Source organism: Trachypithecus francoisi, unplaced genomic scaffold (genome assembly GCF_009764315.1).
Source record: "Trachypithecus francoisi isolate TF-2019V2 unplaced genomic scaffold, Tfra_2.0 Lachesis_group10, whole genome shotgun sequence".
Taxonomy (NCBI): domain Eukaryota; kingdom Metazoa; phylum Chordata; class Mammalia; order Primates; family Cercopithecidae; genus Trachypithecus; species Trachypithecus francoisi.
This window is the reverse complement of record NW_022681455.1, coordinates 43,558,384-43,576,640: the sequence shown is the minus strand read 5'-3', so window position 1 is coordinate 43,576,640 and position 18,257 is coordinate 43,558,384. Positions and strand designations below refer to the sequence as shown.

The following is an 18,257-nucleotide window of genomic DNA, read 5'->3' as shown; positions in this document are numbered from 1 at the left end:
AGACACATATCAGCCTATTATATGCTGGTATAGTATAGACAAGCCATATTTGCTTTTTTCCATTAGGTAGTAGTATAGTTGAAAGATCATGGCTTTAGGGCAGATATACCTGGATTGTAAATCTACACTTAATGTGTGACTTTGAGTATTCTGCTTAATCTTGTACAACCTCAGTTTTCTTTTTTTTTTTTTTGAGACGGAGTCTCACTCTGTCACCCAGGCTGGAGTACAGTGGCGCGATCTCGGCTCACTGCAAGCTCTGCCTCCCGGGTTCACGCCATTCTCCTGCCTCAGCCTCCTGAGTAGCTGGGACTACAGGCGCCCGCCACCACGCACGGCTGATTTTTTGTATTTTTTTTTTTTAGTGGAGATGGGGTTTCACCGTGTTCGCCAGGATGGTCTTGATCTCCTGACCTCATGATCCACCCGTCTCGGCCTCCCAAAGTGCTGGGATTACAGGCGTAAGCCACCGCGCCCGGCCAACCTCAGTTTTCTGACTACAAAATAGAGAAAATGTTGTGAGGTTTAAACAACATGCTACTCTGGGCACACTGCCTATGGGTTATCCCTGCTTTGCAAGGAGCAGTGAAAATAAATAAATAATATGAAATATGTCCCTTACTCATAACATATATAGTTCCTTTATGGTTCTATATATAACATATATATGGTTCCCTTTGGAACTTAGAACCACTATCTAATAGTTGCTATCAGTGCCCTAGATGCTTGCTGCAAAAAAACAAACAAAAAAACAACGTTTCTGGACAGTATAGTTTTTGAAAAGATGGACAGTTCTATTCTGGAACTTCTAACGAAATATCACTTTGACTGTAAGGTCAGAGCCTGTGTGCAGGCATTTGGATCTTTACATTCAGATAATGTCTAGCATGAAGGCTTCTGGAAGAGAGAAATAGAAAAGGGAATGTTGGAGGAGATGGACTCTCTTACCATTTTGTATTTTGCAGGTTATTGAAGAGAGGGAAAAACTAAAGAATGACCGGGAAGCCCGCCAGAAGAAGATGTACTATCTTAGGACCGAGTTAGAGCGGCTTCATAAACAACAAGGTATCAGCTGCTTTGCGTGATTGCCTTTTTGTAATAACTTATGTAGGAGACCCAAATTTGTTACTCTCACACAGGTTCAGTAACCTGAAACCTCATTAAAAAAAATTTTTTTTTTTTGACATAATTAAACTTACAAAAATGTTGCAATAATAGTGCGAAGAATTCTCAGGTACTCTTCTCCCAGGTGATGATAATGATGATGATGATGATGATAATGATAATGATGATGATTTGAGACGAAGTTTTGCTCTTTTGCCGAGGCTGGAGTGAAGTGGCGTGGTTTCGACTCACTGCAACCTCTGTCCCCCAAGTTCAAGTGATTCTCCTGCCTCAGCCTCCCAAGTGGCTGGAATTACAGGCACCTACCACCATGCCCAGCTAATTTTTTTCATATTTTTAGTAAAGATGGGGTTTCGCCATGTTGGCCAGGCTGGTCTCGAACTCATCACCTCAGGTGATCCACCTGCCTCGGCCTCCCAAAGTGCTAGGATTACAGGCATGAGCCACCACACCCTGCCAGATTATTAACATTTTAATACACTTGCTCTATCTTTTTTTCTCTCTCTCAATGTGTGTGTGTGTGTGTAATTTTTCCTGAACTTTTTTTTTTTTTTTGAAAAAGAGTCTCACTCTGTTGCCCAGGCTGGAGTGCAGTGGCGCAATCTTGGCTCACTGCAACCTCTGCCTCCTGGATTCAAGTGATTCTCAATCCTCAGCCTCCCAAGTAGCTGGGATTACAAGTATGTGCCACCACATCTGGCTAATTTTTGTAGTTTTAGTAGAGATGGAGTTTCACTGTTTTGTCCAGGCTGGTCTCAAACTCCTGGCCTCAAGCATTCCTGCTGCCTTGGCCTCCCAGAGTGCTGAGATTATAGGCGTGAGTCACTGCACTGGCCTTTTCTGAGCTTTTTAAAGTAACTTGTAGATGTGATGTTCTTTTACTCCTAAATACTTAAGTATTTCCTAACAACAAAGAAGGTACATACCCTTAATACACTTATCAAAATGAGGATATTAGCGGTGATACAATACTATTATCCAGTCTACCAATCTTACTCATATTTCACATTGTCCCATTAATGCCCTTTATAGCGAAAGAAAGTGCAAGATTATTTATCACATTCAGTTTTCATGTTCTTATACTCTTCTTTAATCTGAGTCTTTGTATTCCATAACATTAACATTCTGGAAAATAAGAGGTCACATATTTTGTAGAATATCCCTTAATTTTTTATTTGTCTGTTTCCTTATGATTAAATTCAGGTTATTCATTTTTGGCAAGACTATCACAGAATTGATGCTCAGTTTGTATCAGATGTTGATTTATCCCATTACTGGTAACGTTAACTTTAATTATTTGGTTAAAGTGGTGTCTGCCAGATTTCTCCACTATAAAGTTACTGTTTTATCTTTTTAAATTAATATGTATTTTATAGAGGAGATACTTTGAGACCTTGTAAATATTCAGTTATTCCTCAAACTTTCACCCACTGGTTTTAGCATCCACTCATGAGTCTTGCCTGAGCCAGATATTATGATAATAGTTATTTTAAAAAATTTTTGAAACAGGGTTTCGCTGTGTCACCCAGGCTGAAGTACAGTGGCAGTGGCACAATCTCAGCTCACTGCAGCTGGCTCAGGTGATCCTCCTGAGTAACTGAGACCATAGGCACGAGCCATCACGCCTGGCTAATTTTTTTTTTTTTTTTGGCTAGAGACAAGGTTTTGCCATGTTTCCAAGGCTGGTCTCAAACTCCTGAGCTCTGCGGCCTCCCAAAGTGCTAGGATTACAGGCATGAGCCACTGTGCCTGGCCTATGATGGTATCAAATAGTGATTTTTCAAGTTTCCTCATTCCTTCTACCTTTATTGGCTTTCTACTATAAGAGGGAACTTCCTAACCCTCACTGCCATTTGTTTATCCGTTTATATGAGTATGAATTCATGGATTCTTCGTTTGATACGTTATAATGTTTTATTATCATTATTTATTTTCATGCACACATTGTTCCAAATCTGGCCAATGAGACCCCTTGTGAGTTAGTTCCTGTGTCCTTTCAATATGTCTTCATCATTTTTGAGTACTTTCTGTTTTTGTTTTTTTTTTTTTTTTTGAGATGGAGCCTTGCTCTGTTGCCCAGGCTAGAGTGCAGTGGCACAATCTCAGCTTACTGCAACCTTCGCCTTCCAGGTTCAAGTAATTCTCTTGCCTCAACCTCCCAAGTAGCTGGGATTACAGGCGCGTGCCACCATGCCCGGCTAATTTTTGTATTTTTAGTAGAGACGGGGTTTCACCATGTTGGCCAGGTTGGTCTCGAACTTCTGACCTCAGGTGATCCGCCCTCCTCGGCCTCCCAAAGTGCTAGGATTATAGGTGTGAGCCACCAGGCCCAGCTTTTTTTTTTTTTTTTTTTTAAGAGACAAGGTCTCATTCTGTTGCCCAGGCTGGAGTGCAGTGGTGCTGTCATAGCTCACTGTAACCTCGAATTTTGGACTCCCAAAGCACTGGGATTACAAGCATGAGCAGCAGTGCCTGGTCTTTCCTTAAATTAGGCACGCACACACACAAAAATGTTCCCTGATGCCTTCCTTTTTATTACATTTGTTTATGCTTTTAGGAATTCACATACACCGTGAGGAAAAGAACATAACAAGGCTTCTAAATACTGATAGTATGAAAGAACAGAGAATAGGAGAAGATGTAATTGCTTCTGTCTGGGTTTGGACTGTTTAGGGATGAGAAATTGAGTTTTTTATCCTGTGAGGATTAACACCAGAGGATCTGCAGTTTAGAATAGGAGATAACATTAAATAAGCCAGCAGGGTGTGGTGGCTCACACCTGTAATTCCAGCACTTTGAGAGGCTGAAGCAGGCAGATCACTTTGAGCTCAGGAGTTTAAGACCAGCCTGGGTGACATGGCAAAACCCCATCTCTACCAAAAAAAAAAAAAAAAAAGATAAACCAGAGGCAAAACCTAAAACTCATTGAAGAAATTGTTAAAGTGTCCTTAGATCAGATAAAGTCAAATATATTACCCTCTAAATAATTCTTCAGCTCTCTGAAGAGAGGACAACTGCTAGATTCATAGTTACAACACTTATTAATGTTTTTGAGAGACACACACAAAATTATATATACTGTTATGGGAGTTCCTGGAGCCCCTGAAGCCTATCCATAGATCCTTACCTTATAACCTTTACACAAAAGATAATGTCATAACCCATCCTTTACCTTCATAGAAGCTTCACTTACACCAGCCCATGTGGAAGGAGAGTCTTACTTGCTCTTAGAAAGAAAAAATTGTTTTTTGAGATGGAGTCTGTCACTATCACCCAGGCTGGAGTGCAATGGTGTGATCTTGGCTCACTGCAACCTCCACCTCCTGAGTTTAAGCACTTCTCCTGCCTCAGCCTCCTGAGTAACTAGAATTACAGGTGCCCACCACCACACCTGGCTAAGTTTTTGTATTTTCAATATAGACGGGGTTCCACCATGTTAGTGAGGCTGATCTCAAGCACCTGAACTCAAGCAATTACCCTCCTCAGCCTCCCAAAGTGCTGGGATTACAGGCATGAGTCACTGCGCCTGGCCACCCTTAGAAACTTCTGTGGGCAAAGATTTTGTAACCATAAAGCCCTGACAAATTACTACTTGTAAATGAGAAACGACTCATCTTATTTTCCCTGTGCTTCTTTTTGTTGACATTTGACTACTCAGGAGAAATGCTGCGCAAGAAACGAAGGGAGAAGGATGGCCACAAAGATCCGCTCCTGGTGGAGGTGAGTCGGCTTCAGGATAACATTATGAAGGACATCGCAGAGCTACGGCAAGAGGCAGAAGAGGCAGAAAAGAAGCAATCTGAACTGGACAAAGTAGCTCAGATCTTGGGAATTAACATCTTTGATAAATCCCAGAAGTCTTTAAGTGATAGTAAAGAGCCTACAGAGAAGCCGGGGAAAGCAGAAAAATCCAAGAGCCCAGAAAAAGTGTCATCGTTCTCAAATTCCTCCTCCAACAAGGTAACAACTCAGCTTTTCCATTTCTGTCATCTTTTTTTTTTTTCCCCTTAGACTCCTATGGAAGTTTTCTAACCATTTTCTTAACTTAGGTTTTCAAACTGTTCTTACTCTTGTTAATTATTTTCTTACAGTATAGATAAGAGCATGGTACTCCTCTTCCAAATTTCAGCAGTTCCTTGTTGCCCACAAAGAATCTCAAATCCTTAGTGTTCAGGACCTTCTGTATTCTTGTTCCAGCATTTACTCCTTAACCCACTCCTGTCTGGCTTCTGATTTTCTCACAACTTGTATGTACCCTTTTGCGGGGTTAATGTTTGGCAACTATATTCATGTCTAGGTCACTACTATGTTGCCAAAGTCAGTAGATACGTTTTACTTCTCAAATGAGCAGCATTTGAGGCTGAGAATCACTTTCTCCTACAAATAACTCTTTTCCCTTGGCTTCTGTCACACTTCTTTTCCTCCTAGTACATTGGATGCTCCTGCTTAGTGTCCTTTGCTGTCTCTCATACATAATCTTTAAATTTTTGAGTTTCTCAGGGCTTAGTCCTTGCCCAGTTCTCCAGAATTTGCTCTTTCTTTCTAGGCCATTTCATCCAGTCCTATGCTAAAATGCCATGTGAGAAATGCAAGTTTTATGTTCTAGTCAAATGCGTCTTCTGAGTGTAACAACCTAACTCACCATTTCCACTTCATTGTCTCATAGGCACTTGAAATTGAGCATGTCCTAAACTAAATTAATGGTAGTGCTCAACCTCCTTCCAACTTTTTCTTCCTCCATTGTTATCCATTCTCAATGCATGGCACACTGTCCAACAGTTTTCATGACAACAACTTAAAAGTCTTAGTGCTCTTCTCTCCCTAACTGCTCCATACACAGTTACAGATTCTGTCAGGTCCCTCTCCAGAGTAAATCTCGATTCCATCCAGCTTACCATTTCCATTGACAGTCAAGTCCAAGCCACATCAGTTTTTGCTTATGTTGCTATGTTAACTCTTTTTGCACATATAGCTAGCCAGTGATCATGATACTCAATCCCTTGCCTGCTTCCTCAACCTCATTTCATGCCTCTTTCCCTCTTGCTGACTGTAGTTGCATTACTAACCATTTCATTCCTCAAATGTATCATCTCCTCTCATGACCTCACATTTTCTGTTCCCTTTCTTTACCATGCAAATGGAACTCTTTCCTTATCTACTCTTCTAACTCCAATTCGTCCTTTAGATTGGATCTTAAATTACTTCCCTGATTTCCTTCTGTGATTCCCTAGACTGTTAAATTTGCCTGATATACACTCCCATAATACCTTGTAATTTTCCTTCTTAGCATTTATGACAGATCTGATTATATAATTATATGTGTTCCGCAACTTTGCTTTTAAGGTTCAAAAGTTCCAGGGACTTTATATGTGTCATTGTTCAATATGGTTCCCAATACATAGCCCAAGGCCTGGCACATAGTAATGAATACTGCTCAGGAAACATTATATTACATCTTACACTGCGTCACCTCAAAGTGTAGTTTTCCAGGTGTGCAATATCTGGTATTACACCTCTCTGGTTTTGCATTAATAATCCTATTAGCTTGGAATAATCTTTCTCCCACCCCCACTCACCCATTAAAGCCCAATTTGGATACCACCTCCTCCATGAAGAATTTCCAGAATTCCACTCAGATCTAGTCAGCCTTCTTTAGCACTCTGTAATTTGTTTCTTTGTAAAATTTATTTTGTTGTCTTGTTTAAAGACTCTTCTTACGTCTGTCTCCACTAAATGAGAGCTTCTTTTTTTGTTGTTGAAGATGGGATCTTGCTATATTGCCCAGGCTGGTCTTCTTTTTGAGACGGAGTCTTGCTCTGTCACCCAGACTGGAGTGCAGTGGTACAATCTTGGCTCAACCTTGGTTGAACCTGCAATCTCCGCCTCCCAGGTTCAAGAGATTCTCCTGCCTCCGCCTCCCAAGTAGCTGAGATTACAGGCATGTGCCACCACCCCTGGCTAATTTTTGTGTTTTTAGTAGAGGCCAGGTTTCACAATATTGGCCATGCTAGTCTTAAACTCCTGATCTTGTGATCTGGCCTCCCAAAGTGCTAGGATTACAGGCATGAGCCACCCTGCCCGGCCATTTTTTTTTTTTTTTTTTAGACAGAGTCTTGTTCTGTTGGCCAGGCTGGAGTACAGTGGCGTGATCTTGGCTCACTGCATCCCCTGTCTCCCAGGCAATTCTCCTGCCTCAGCTTCCCAAGTAGCTGACATTACAGGTGTGTACCACCACACCCAGCTAATTTTTGTATTTTTAGTAGAGATGGAGTTTCACCATCCTGGCCAGGCTGGTCTCGAACTCCTGACCTCAGGTAATCCACCTGCCCCAGCCTCCTGAAGTGCTGGGATTACAGGCATGAGCCACTGTGCCCATCCCCAGCTGGTCTTGAACTCCTAGGCTCAAGTGATGATCCTCCTGCCTCAGCCTCCCAAAGTGCTTGTATTACAGGTGTGAGCTACCCCACCTGGCCTGAGAGGATAAAAGAGGAATCTTTATCTTTGTGTTTCCCATGGCATACAATATGTCTAGCACATAGTACATCCTCAGTTAATGTTGAGAGGTAGGAAAGAGAATATATTCTGTATTATCACCCAAGCTCTATTTTTTTCCATGTCTTCCTAGGAGAATTTTCTTTCTCAACCAGGTAGGACTAGTCTTTTATACGTGGGTCTTGAGTCTAGGTAGGGCCTTTAATGGGAGAAGAATTTAAAAGCTCTGGTCCTTTGTAATTGACTTATACATTGGATTTCTATTCATATACCAACCCCATGAGATAATCTATCATCTTGATTTGGGTGAGTCTTCATGGTCTCTGAAACTAACAGGGATATGTTACAATTCAGTTTTCATCTCAGCAGTAAGGAATATTATGTCCACAACCTTACCTACCTATCCTTCATATTTCTTTACCTCTCTTTAAAACGTGTAGTTGGTTTGAAGTTTTCTTTCCCTTTCTGTTCATTTCAGAAAAGCACACACAAACTTGTAATTTCATCTACTAGAAACAACTATTATTATTACTTTTTTTTTTTTTTTTGACACAGGGTCTCACTCTGTCACCCAGGTTGAGTGCAGTGACACGATCATGGCTCACTGCAGCCTCCAACTCTCGGGTCTAAGCATTCTTCCCACCTCAGGCTCCCCAGTAGCTGGGACTACAGGTGCTCACCACCACCACACTTGGCTATTTTTGTAGAGTTGAGGTTTCGCCATGTTTCCAAGGCTGGTCCCGAACTCCTAAGCTCAAGTGATCTGCCTACCTCAGCCTCCCAAAGTGCTGGCATTACAGGCATGAGCCACTGGGCCCAGCCAGGACCACTGTTATTAATACCTTGGTGTATGATATTATTAATACCTTGGTGTATGTTATTCCAAATACATACACCAAGGTATTAATTCTTTCCATTCATTCACTTAACAAATATGTATTAGTCACCAATAAAGTGTCAGGAACTGGTCTAGATATGGGAAATATCACACTGAACAGTATAGACAAGGTTCATATTCTCATTAAATAGCAGAAGACAGACAATAAATAAGTCCATGTTAGGTAATGATAAGTGCCTAAAAAAAGAAAGCAGGATAAGGAGTATAGAGTGGTTAGAGAAAGTATTTTGGATAAAGTGATATCCAACGCTCTATGCCTATTTACATATCTTCGTTGATTATTCAAGTGTATTAGTTTTCTCAGTATATCATGAACATCTTTCCATGTCAGTAAATACACTTCTATAATACCATTTTTAACAACCTTATTTTTTGTTGTTTTTGTTGCATGGTTAAGCGAAATTTAACCAATCAAATCACCTGTTGTTTGACATGATACTTTCCATAGGATAAATATCAAGGAGTAAATTGCTGGGTTAAAGGGTATACAGTATTTTGAGGTATGTAATGTATTCCTAGATTATATTCTAGAAGATGGTGCCAGTTAATACTCCCACCAGGAGTGTATGAACTCTCCCATCCCCTACCTGTCTGATGTGATCTCTTTAGTGATTCTTGAATAGGATTCAGGTAGGGAAAGAGTATCTTTGAAGCCCCAGTTGTTTCCCTTTCCTCCTATCCTACCTTTTTCCCTGAACGAGCCAATATTCTAGGTGCCCAGCTCCTTCATCTTGTGTACTATAGAACCCCATTCATAGCTAGCCTCTGAGTTGCAAAAATTATCTTTTTTTCCTGTGCTTTACTCCTGAACATTAACCAGAATTCTCATTTCCTGAGTGCCTTGTTCCAACTTGGTAATAAATTAATTTATATTAAATATTTACTGTTGATCATTTTAATATTAAGGGGTTGATATATTTAAAAAGAAAGATACATGTTACTCAAAGGTGTTAAAAATTTTTTTTTTTTGGAGACAGGGTCTCACTTGTTGCTGAGGCTAGAATGCAGTGGCACAATCTTACCTTACTGCAACCTCCGCCTCCCGAGTTCAAGTGATTCTCGTGCCTCAACCTCCCGAGTAGCTGGGACTACAGGTGCACACCCCCATGCCCGGGTAATTTTTCTGTTTTTAATAGAGATGGGGTTTCACCATGTTGGCCAGGCCTGTCTTGAACTTCTGGCCTCAAGTGATCCACCCACCTCGACCTCCCAAAGTGATGTGCTTTCAGGCGTGAGCCACTGCACCTGGCCTCTAAAGGTGTTAAATTCTAAAAGTGGTATTTTAGGCAGTTAGGAATGTTTTTCCCAGATTCCTTTAAGTCATTCTACATAGATGACCTTATTTATCTATGTATAGTTGTATAGTCTGCTTTATCTATGTACACCAACACTTCTCTCCAGTTTTTCATACCAGGATGCATGTGATGCGTTCACTATTACCTATTTTCTGCATTTGCTTTACTTAGCCTGTCAATTACCTTTTCCGTTTTGGTTTTTCTTCCCTCCCTAGTCGTCATGATTTTCAAATTTAACTATTTAGTTGCACAGGTAACACATTCAACATTTACTAAAGGGTATACAGTAAAGAGACTACTACCCATCCTTGTTCTCCACTTCCTTTCCCCAGAGGCAGCCAATGTTTCCACAACCTTGGCTGTTCTTCTAGAGATATTTTAGGATATGTAAGTAAATATATTGCCATTATGACTTACTTTTTATGCTGTAATAGCACTATGAAATCAAATAGTTCTGTGTCTTAGAGACATGTTTCTGTTAGGGTTCCCCCCAACTTGTGCAGCTTTAAACATTGGAAATAGGGTCATATGGCCCTATTTCTATTATTATGGCCACTTACTATTTCAAAGAGAAGACAAGTCTAGATTGCCTTGAATTCCTTGTAAGTACAGTTTTTGCCCTCTAGGAATCAAAAGTAAACAATGAGAAGTTTCGTACTAAGAGCCCCAAGCCTGTGGAAAGCCCCCAGTCAGCCACTAAGCAGTTGGATCAGCCCACCGCTGCTTATGAGTATTATGATGCCGGCAATCACTGGTGCAAAGACTGCAACACCATCTGTGGGACCATGTTTGACTTCTTCACTCATATGCACAATAAGAAGCACACACAGGTAGGTATCCTACTCTCTGTTATTTTCACTCCCACCCTCACTCTCTTCAAACTTCTATACCCCTATCTGCATTGCAAAGCTGGAAAAGGAAACATTCTCATAATGGGCAGGAGCCCCAATCTGAAGAGCCAAGAGACACCAACAAAGGAGACACCATTCCCAGGGCTCAGTCCAGGGGACTTGGCTGTAACTAAACACCATGACAAGTGTAAGTGAGGTTTCTGCCTCTTTTGATTCCTTGAGTACCTGATTTTTTTGTTTCATTTTACCTTTCTCTGGTACTTGGTCTAACATGTGTTTACCTTTTCCACAGGTGATTTCCATTTAAACAGTTGGCAGAGGGGGTGGGGGTGGGTAGCTGGGGGCTTCTGGTCCCCTGATCTTATTATGGGGGAAAAAAAAGAGAAAAGTGGGTCATTGAGCTTTTAGTGCTGTTGTGTGAGCACCTCTGCCTCTTACAAATAGACACTGGATCCCTACAACAGACCTTGGGCTTCAAAGACCCAGAGTGAGGCCAAGCAAGATGCCATAAAGCGCACTGACAAGATAACTGTTCCTGCAAAAGGTATGTTTCCTCTTTGCCTCCTTTGTGGTTTCCTTACATTCAGTTGAGGAAGAGGTGTCCTGAGCTAATGTGCTAGGAAGCAGCATAGCATGAGACAGCCATTCCTTTTAACAAAGCCATAAGAATGCCTTCTGTGTACAAAACAGTGTACTAGGTCCTGAAACTATAAAGAGATCTATAAGACCATGATCTCTGCCCACATGACCAAAAATCTACTACTAACAGATGTTAAACATAGACATGTCACTTAAAATAGAACTGTCTTTGTCATTGGCTTATGGGCCCAAAATCTTACTTATTTGGAATCCAGGTTAAAAAGGATAGGAGATGCAGTAATTTAACTGCCTTTTCAACTAAGAACTATACAATATTTTGAGTCATTGTTATTAAGCGGTAAATGGAGAAGCAGAACCTTCCTTTGTCTTTAAACTTTTCAATTTCTTTCTTTTTTTTTTTCTGAGATGGAGTCTCGCTCTGTTGCCCAGGCTGGAGTGCAGTGGTGCAACCTCTGCTCACTGCAAGCCCTGCCTCCCAGATTCACCCCATTCTCCTGCCTCAGCCTCCCGAGTAGCTGGGACTACAGGCACCTGCCACCATGTCTTGTATTTTTTATATTTTTAGTAGAGACGGGGTTTCACTGTGTTAGCCAGGATGGTCTCGATCTCTTGACCTCGTGATCCGCCCACCTCTGCCTCCCAAAGTGCTGGGATTACAGGCATGAGCCACCGTGCCCGGCCCATAAACTTTTCAATTTCTTACCTTCACAAGTAGCCGGTGCTGCTGCTATGTCCTTGAGATCTACGGAAGAGAGATTCCTCAGTAATTAATACCAACATGAGAGATCCTCATAAAATGGTAATGGACTCTTTGGGAGTATAGTTTTTATATCTCCTGAGATGCTTAGTGCTAGTTAGGGTTTGAGGAGACTCAGCAACAGGAATTAATCTGGCACAGGAAACTCCTAAATTAACCAGTTAATGTTCCCAAGAGGTAGAAGAATTAGAGAACTGTAGTTCAAGCCTTAGGTTGGAAAGACTGTGCCATTGGGATTCATCTAAATACTGCTTCTGACTTCACAGTGGGTAAGGCCCTCTATACTGTAACTATTTTACTGCAAAGCGGTGGTGGGATTTCCATTGGTTGCTGACATTCTGGGTGGAATCGACTTATTTCCTTGACTTTTTTCTACTTCTTCCAGGCTCTGAATTTCTGGTTCCCATCAGTGGATTTTATTGCCAGCTCTGTGAGGAATTTTTGGGGGATCCAATTTCTGGGGAGCAACATGTGAAGGGTCACCAACACAATGAGAAATACAAGGTTGGTCTTTGTAGTAGGCTGTGGAGTTTCCAACTTTTCTGAAGTAATTATTTTGACTTTGTCAAATGGCTTCCGAGCCAGAAAAAGCCACTGATACTTCAAATTCCATATAACCTTTTAAGTTCTCCTCAATCCTAGTGGGAGATGCTCAGCAGATAGCATCCCGTATGTCCTTGAGAAAGATTATTCTGGGGATTTCTACTGAATGAATTCTAACAGTGGCAGGGCCAAGATTTTTTTCTCTCGTGTTTTCACCAGTTTTTGAGCCTTTATCTTTTTTCTTCGCAGAAATATGTGGATGAAAACCCATTATATGAGGAGCGGCGGAATCTGGACCGCCAAGCTGGCTTGGCTGTGGTCCTAGAGACAGAACGGCGACGGCAGAGTGAGCTAAAGCGCAAACTTAGTGAGAAACCAAAGGAGGAGAAGAAAGAAAAAAAGGCAAAGGCTGTGAAAGAAGTAAAGGAGGATGACAAGGTCTCTGAGAAATTAGAAGACCAACTCTCTGAGGGTAGGAACTCTCCTGAAAAAGCTGAAAACAAAAGGAACACTGGCATCAAACTCCAGTTAAAAGAAGAGGTAAAGAAGGAATCACCAACATCATCTTCTTTCGGGAAATTCAGCTGGAAGAAGCCAGAAAAAGAAGAGGAGAAAAGTTCAGTGGTGACCCCAAGTATTTCTAAAGAAGAGATTGTAGAAAGTAGTAAGGACAAAGAGGATGGCAAAGCTGAAGCTGGGAAGGCAAAGCCCATCAAAATCAAGCTCTCTGGGAAAACTGTTGTTGCACATACCAGCCCTTGGATGCCTGTTGTGACAACTTCAACACAGACTAAGATCCGACCCAACCTGCCTATCCCATCCACAGTACTCCGCAAGTCATGTTCAGCCACAATGAGCAAGCCAGCTCCTCTTAACACCTTTCTGTCTATTAAGTCCTCTGGAACCACTGCTAAACCTCTGCCAGTGGTTAAAGAATCTTCAGCTGATCTCTTCTTACCTCCAGACATCATCTCCAAAGCATTTGGAGGGGAAGAGGTGATTCTAAAAGGGTCTCCAGAGGAAAAAGTGGTGTTGGCTGAAAAGAATGAGCCATCTCATTTACCTGAACAAATACTACCACCACCACCACCCCCACCTCCACCGCCTCCACCACCCCCCATTATACCTCATCCAGCTGCCCCATCTCCTGGTCAAGCAAATGCTATCTTGGCTCCAGTAAAATCAAACCCAATTGTATCTCAGACTCTCAGCCCTGGCTTCCTGGGTCCTAACATTTTGAACCCAGTGTTGCCTGTAGCCATCATGGCCTCAGCACAGCCAGCTGCCATTCCTTCTGATGAGACCGCTCCTGGGGTGAGTGAGAGTGACCGAGACCAGACCCTGTTCTCTGTGTTAGTACGTCCTCCACCACCCCTCTCAAGTGTGTTCAGTGAACAAGCCAAAAAATTAGAGAAGCGAAATTCATGCTTAGCCACTGCCAATGCTAAGGACCTGTATGACATATTCTATAGTAGTGGTGGAAAGGGGGGCCCTGAGACTAAGGGTACCTCTGAGACTAAGCTAAGTGGTGGTCCATTGGCCAATGGGGAAAATAGCAACCTCTCTAGAACCAAAAGTTCAGACACCTCTTCTACTTATCCTTTGAACAGCAGTGCATCCCAAGAGGAGTTGCATCAAGATGAGGGTTTGGTCACTGCTCCTATAGTTAGCAACTCTGAAAAGCCCGTTGCAAAAACTCTGGTGGCCCTAGGGAAATGGTCAGTTGTAGAACATGTAGACCCAAAAAGCACAGGCAGCACCTATGGCTTCCTACAGCCTCTGACAAGGTTGTGCCAAAGCAGGCCTTATGAAACAGTTACCCCAAAGACAGACACGTTGGCCCTATGGACCTCTAGTTCCTTCCAGAGTGACACTTGTAGGGATATATCTCCAGAGAAAAAGAGTGAGCTTGACCTGGGAGAGCCAGGACCACCTGGTGTAGAACCACCTCCTCAGCTGTTAGATAAACAGCGCAAAGAATCTCAGAAGTTGGTAGAAATCCACCTCAGAGAATCTGCTAACCAGGATAAGGAAAGCCAAGAGCTCCGTAAATCTGAGGATTGTAGAGGAAGTGAGATAGAGACAAACACTGAACTAAAAGGAAGGGTGAAAGAGCTGTCTGAAGGGATAGTTGATGAGGGAACGAGTACCAGCATTGGACCCCACAGCATAGAAGATTCTAATTTGAACCATGGGAACAGATACATGTGGGAGGGAGAAGTAAAACAGCCCAACTTGCTAATGATTGACAAAGAGGCTGAACAGTCCAATAAATTGATGACAGGAAGTGAAACTCCAAGTAAAGTAGTGATAAAATTGAGTCCACAGGCTTGCTCTTTCACAAAAGCAAAATTAGACTCATTTTTATCAGAAGCTAGGTCTTTACTCAATCCACAAGATACACCTGTGAAAATTTCTGCCCCAGAGTTGCTGCTTCAGTCCCCACCCAGATCAGCTGTGTGTTTAGCAGGTAGTCCACAAGAGCAAGGAGTTTCAGTTGTTAGTGAGGAAGGGCTAGGAAATTCAGCTCCAGAATCAGCTTCTAGAACTTCTAGGTACAGAAGCCTCAAACTCAAGAGAGAAAGATCAAAAGACTTTCAAGTTAAAAAGATCTATGAGTTGGCTGTTTGGGATGAAAACAAGAAGAGGCCAGAGACCTGGGAGAGCCCAGAGAAACCAAAAGCAGAAGCACTGGAGCTACAAGATGTCCATCCAGAGTTAACAGTGACAATAGAAAGCAAGGCCCTAGAAGACTTTAAAGCTACAGACTTAAAGGTAGAGGAGCTTACTGCCCTGGGGAATCTGGGGGATATGCCTGTTGATCTCTGCAGTACTCGGGTAAGCCCAGCACATAGATCCCCAACTGCCTTGTCTCAGACAGTGTGTGAAGAAAATTCTGTATCACCTGTAGGGTGTAATTCCTCCACTCCCACTGACTTTGAACCAATCCCATCTTTTTCTGGGTTTCCGTTAGATTCTCCCAAAACCTTGGTGCTTGACTTTGAGACAGAGGGTGAACGAAACTCATCTAATCCCAGGAGTGTTAGGATCCCTTCTCCTAACATTTTGAAAACTGGACTTAAAGAAAATGTTGACCATGGCTTGGGGGGCCTAGAGGGAACACACCAGGCCCTTGACCTGTTAGCAGGAGGAATGATGCCTGAGGAAATACAAGAATCTTCCCAATTAGACAAACAAGAGTCACTCAGATTGGAATTAAAAACAATTAATTCTGTAGGCCTTGGGCCATCTCCTTGCCTTCCAGACCTTGTTGACTTTGTCACACGGACCTCTGGAGTTCAAAAAGATAAACTATGTTCTCTACTCTCTGAGCCAGGTGACCCTTCTAAGTGTAGTTCCTTGGAGTTGGGGCCATTACAGCTAGAAGTATCGAATGCATCCATCACAAAGGTGGCAATTCTGCAAGTAGATGATGACAGTGCCGACCCTCTGAATTTGGTTAAAGCTCCAGTGTCAAGATCCCCTCCAAAGGAGCAGGTAGTTGAAGACAATATGGTCCCTCAGGAAATGCCTGAACAGGAAGCTACAGTTGGTGCCATCCAGGACCACTCAGAATCCAGTGTTCACAACTAAGAATAAATACCTAGAGCTACTTGTGAACGAATCAAATTGGCTTCTAGAAATCAGATGCCCAGATGATCCAGGACTAGTTTGCTATCTCATCTGGAACCTACACTAAGAGATGCAGTCAGCATCTTACAGTAAATATTAATGGAAGCTAAAAAATTTACCTCCTTTCCTTTTCCCTTTCCCCTTAAAACACCAGACAAATCGATAACAACTTCTATATATATATCTGTAAAAATGTATTTTCTGTTAATTTTTTTGGCCAATTTATTTTCTCCCACTTTGTCATTAAAATCAAATGTCTAACTGGCTCACCACATAGTGTGCTTTGATTGTATTTTGGCTTTGACTCTGCCATTTCTGAAATGTGGGGGAGGATGGAGGCAACTGACCTCTCCAATTGCTGTGTTGTATTCCTACCCAACTTCCTGGGCAGTTGATGCATCTCTGGGAAAAACACCAGAAAGCTTGCTGAAATGGAAAACTTGGAAGAATTGTTCATCTCTTAGGCTTTCATTTGGATGGGCCTGCCTTAACATTGTTTGAAATGCAGCGTGAGTAGCTCTTTTGTTTACTCTTTACACCCCTTATTGGCATGTCAACTCCTGTACTTCCCTTACTCTGTTACCTTTCTTGAGATGCATTGTCCTGCTAACCCACAAACCTGTGTGGAAATAAACATGGAAGAATATCTGGCAGGCAGGCTTTTAGAAGACAACAAATCGGTAAGGCTTATTCATGGTTCATTGCCAGGAGCAGATATGCTTTAGAGATCACTTTTAATTTTGAAACGGCCTTTGTTCATTGTATTGTGATCCAATAACACTTTGTATGAAATTGTTTAGCAGCCATTTCTGTTGTGAAGGGGTAGAAGATCTCTGAAACTTGTCTTGAGATTGAACTCATTCCCTGTTCCACAAACCCATATGTATCCTTTCCTCTACCACCAATTTATTTCCACCATAGTATGATGTTTTGGGTTGTATATTTTGTTAAAAAGATTAAAGAATTTTTGAGTTGGCTTGGACAAGTTTAACTTTATTTTTAATGTGTTAATTACTTGGAATAAATGCATTAATCTCATGTTTCCTTCTGGATTTTTGTTTTGAAATCACACACATTTGAACTTCAAAGGAAAACTAGAACAGTGAATCCCTGCTGCCTTATTGTCTACCACACCCCCAACCATGCTTTCCCCACTTGTCAGAACTACTTCATGCCGGCCGGGCGCGGTGGCTCAAGCCTGTAATCCCAGCACTTTGGGAGGCCGAGACGGGCGGATCACGAGGTCAGGAGATCGAGACCATCCTGGCTAATACGGTGAAACCCCGTCTCTACTAAAAATACAAAAACTAGCCGGGCGAGGTGGCGGGCACCTGTAGTCCCAGCTACTTGGGAGGCTGAGGCAGGAGAATGGCGGAAACCCAGGAGGCGGAGCTTGCAGTGAGCTGAGATCTGGCCACTGCACTCCAGTCCGGGCGACAGAGCGAGACTCAGCCTCAAAAAAAAAAAAAAAAAAAAAAAACTACTTCATGCCACAATGTTAGGACATATAGTCTGCCCCAGCACAGCCTGGATGGGTAGTGAGTAGGTAACAGTTGTCTGGTATTGGCATCTTCCTATTGTGAAGCTTTTTGTATACCTTTGTGTTGACTCTTCATAGATTCTTCTGGGAACTGAGCTCCCCTAGGACAATCAGGTTCCTGCTCTTGGGAATAAGGGAGCTCAGTCCTCAGATTTTCTATCTCTGTCCCAGTTTCCTCTTGATAGCCCTGTTGTCAGCAGTTTATAACCTGACTCAACAGGGCCTTCAGAGTCTTATTTACCCACCTGTTCCTGAAAGATAATACAAAATTACTGATCTATATTTGCTGTCCCCCCATTTTTTTTCCTGTTTCCTTATGTACAGAGCTATAAAATCCCTAGATCAACTTTGAGAAGGATTTTTAATTTTTCTTAATGTCAACTTAGAAGTCATTCTGGCCTCTCTTAATCATGTTATGGAAATGGCACAGATTTGGGAGAGCTAGATCCTTGACTATGCCTCAGTCATTTACCTTGCTGTGATTTTAGACAAGTTAGTTTACCGTACTGTGTCACAGAGTTGT

At 42.1% G+C, this 18,257-nt stretch overlaps 1 protein-coding gene across 1 annotated transcript in view; it reads left to right on the top strand.

The window, feature by feature from the left end:
• Positions 1-17,232, top strand: part of ZNF318 (zinc finger protein 318) — a 34,767-nt gene extending 17,535 nt beyond the window's left edge. Inside the window, exons 5-10 of the mRNA XM_033217239.1 lie at positions 966-1,065; positions 4,784-5,085; positions 10,437-10,640; positions 11,106-11,205; positions 12,404-12,522; positions 12,811-17,232. Coding sequence (XP_033073130.1) covers positions 966-1,065; positions 4,784-5,085; positions 10,437-10,640; positions 11,106-11,205; positions 12,404-12,522; positions 12,811-16,155 — 4,170 coding nt within the window. The 3' untranslated portion in view covers positions 16,156-17,232. The remainder of the gene's footprint in view (positions 1-965; positions 1,066-4,783; positions 5,086-10,436; positions 10,641-11,105; positions 11,206-12,403; positions 12,523-12,810) is intronic.
• Positions 17,233-18,257: the final 1,025 nt, after the last annotated feature.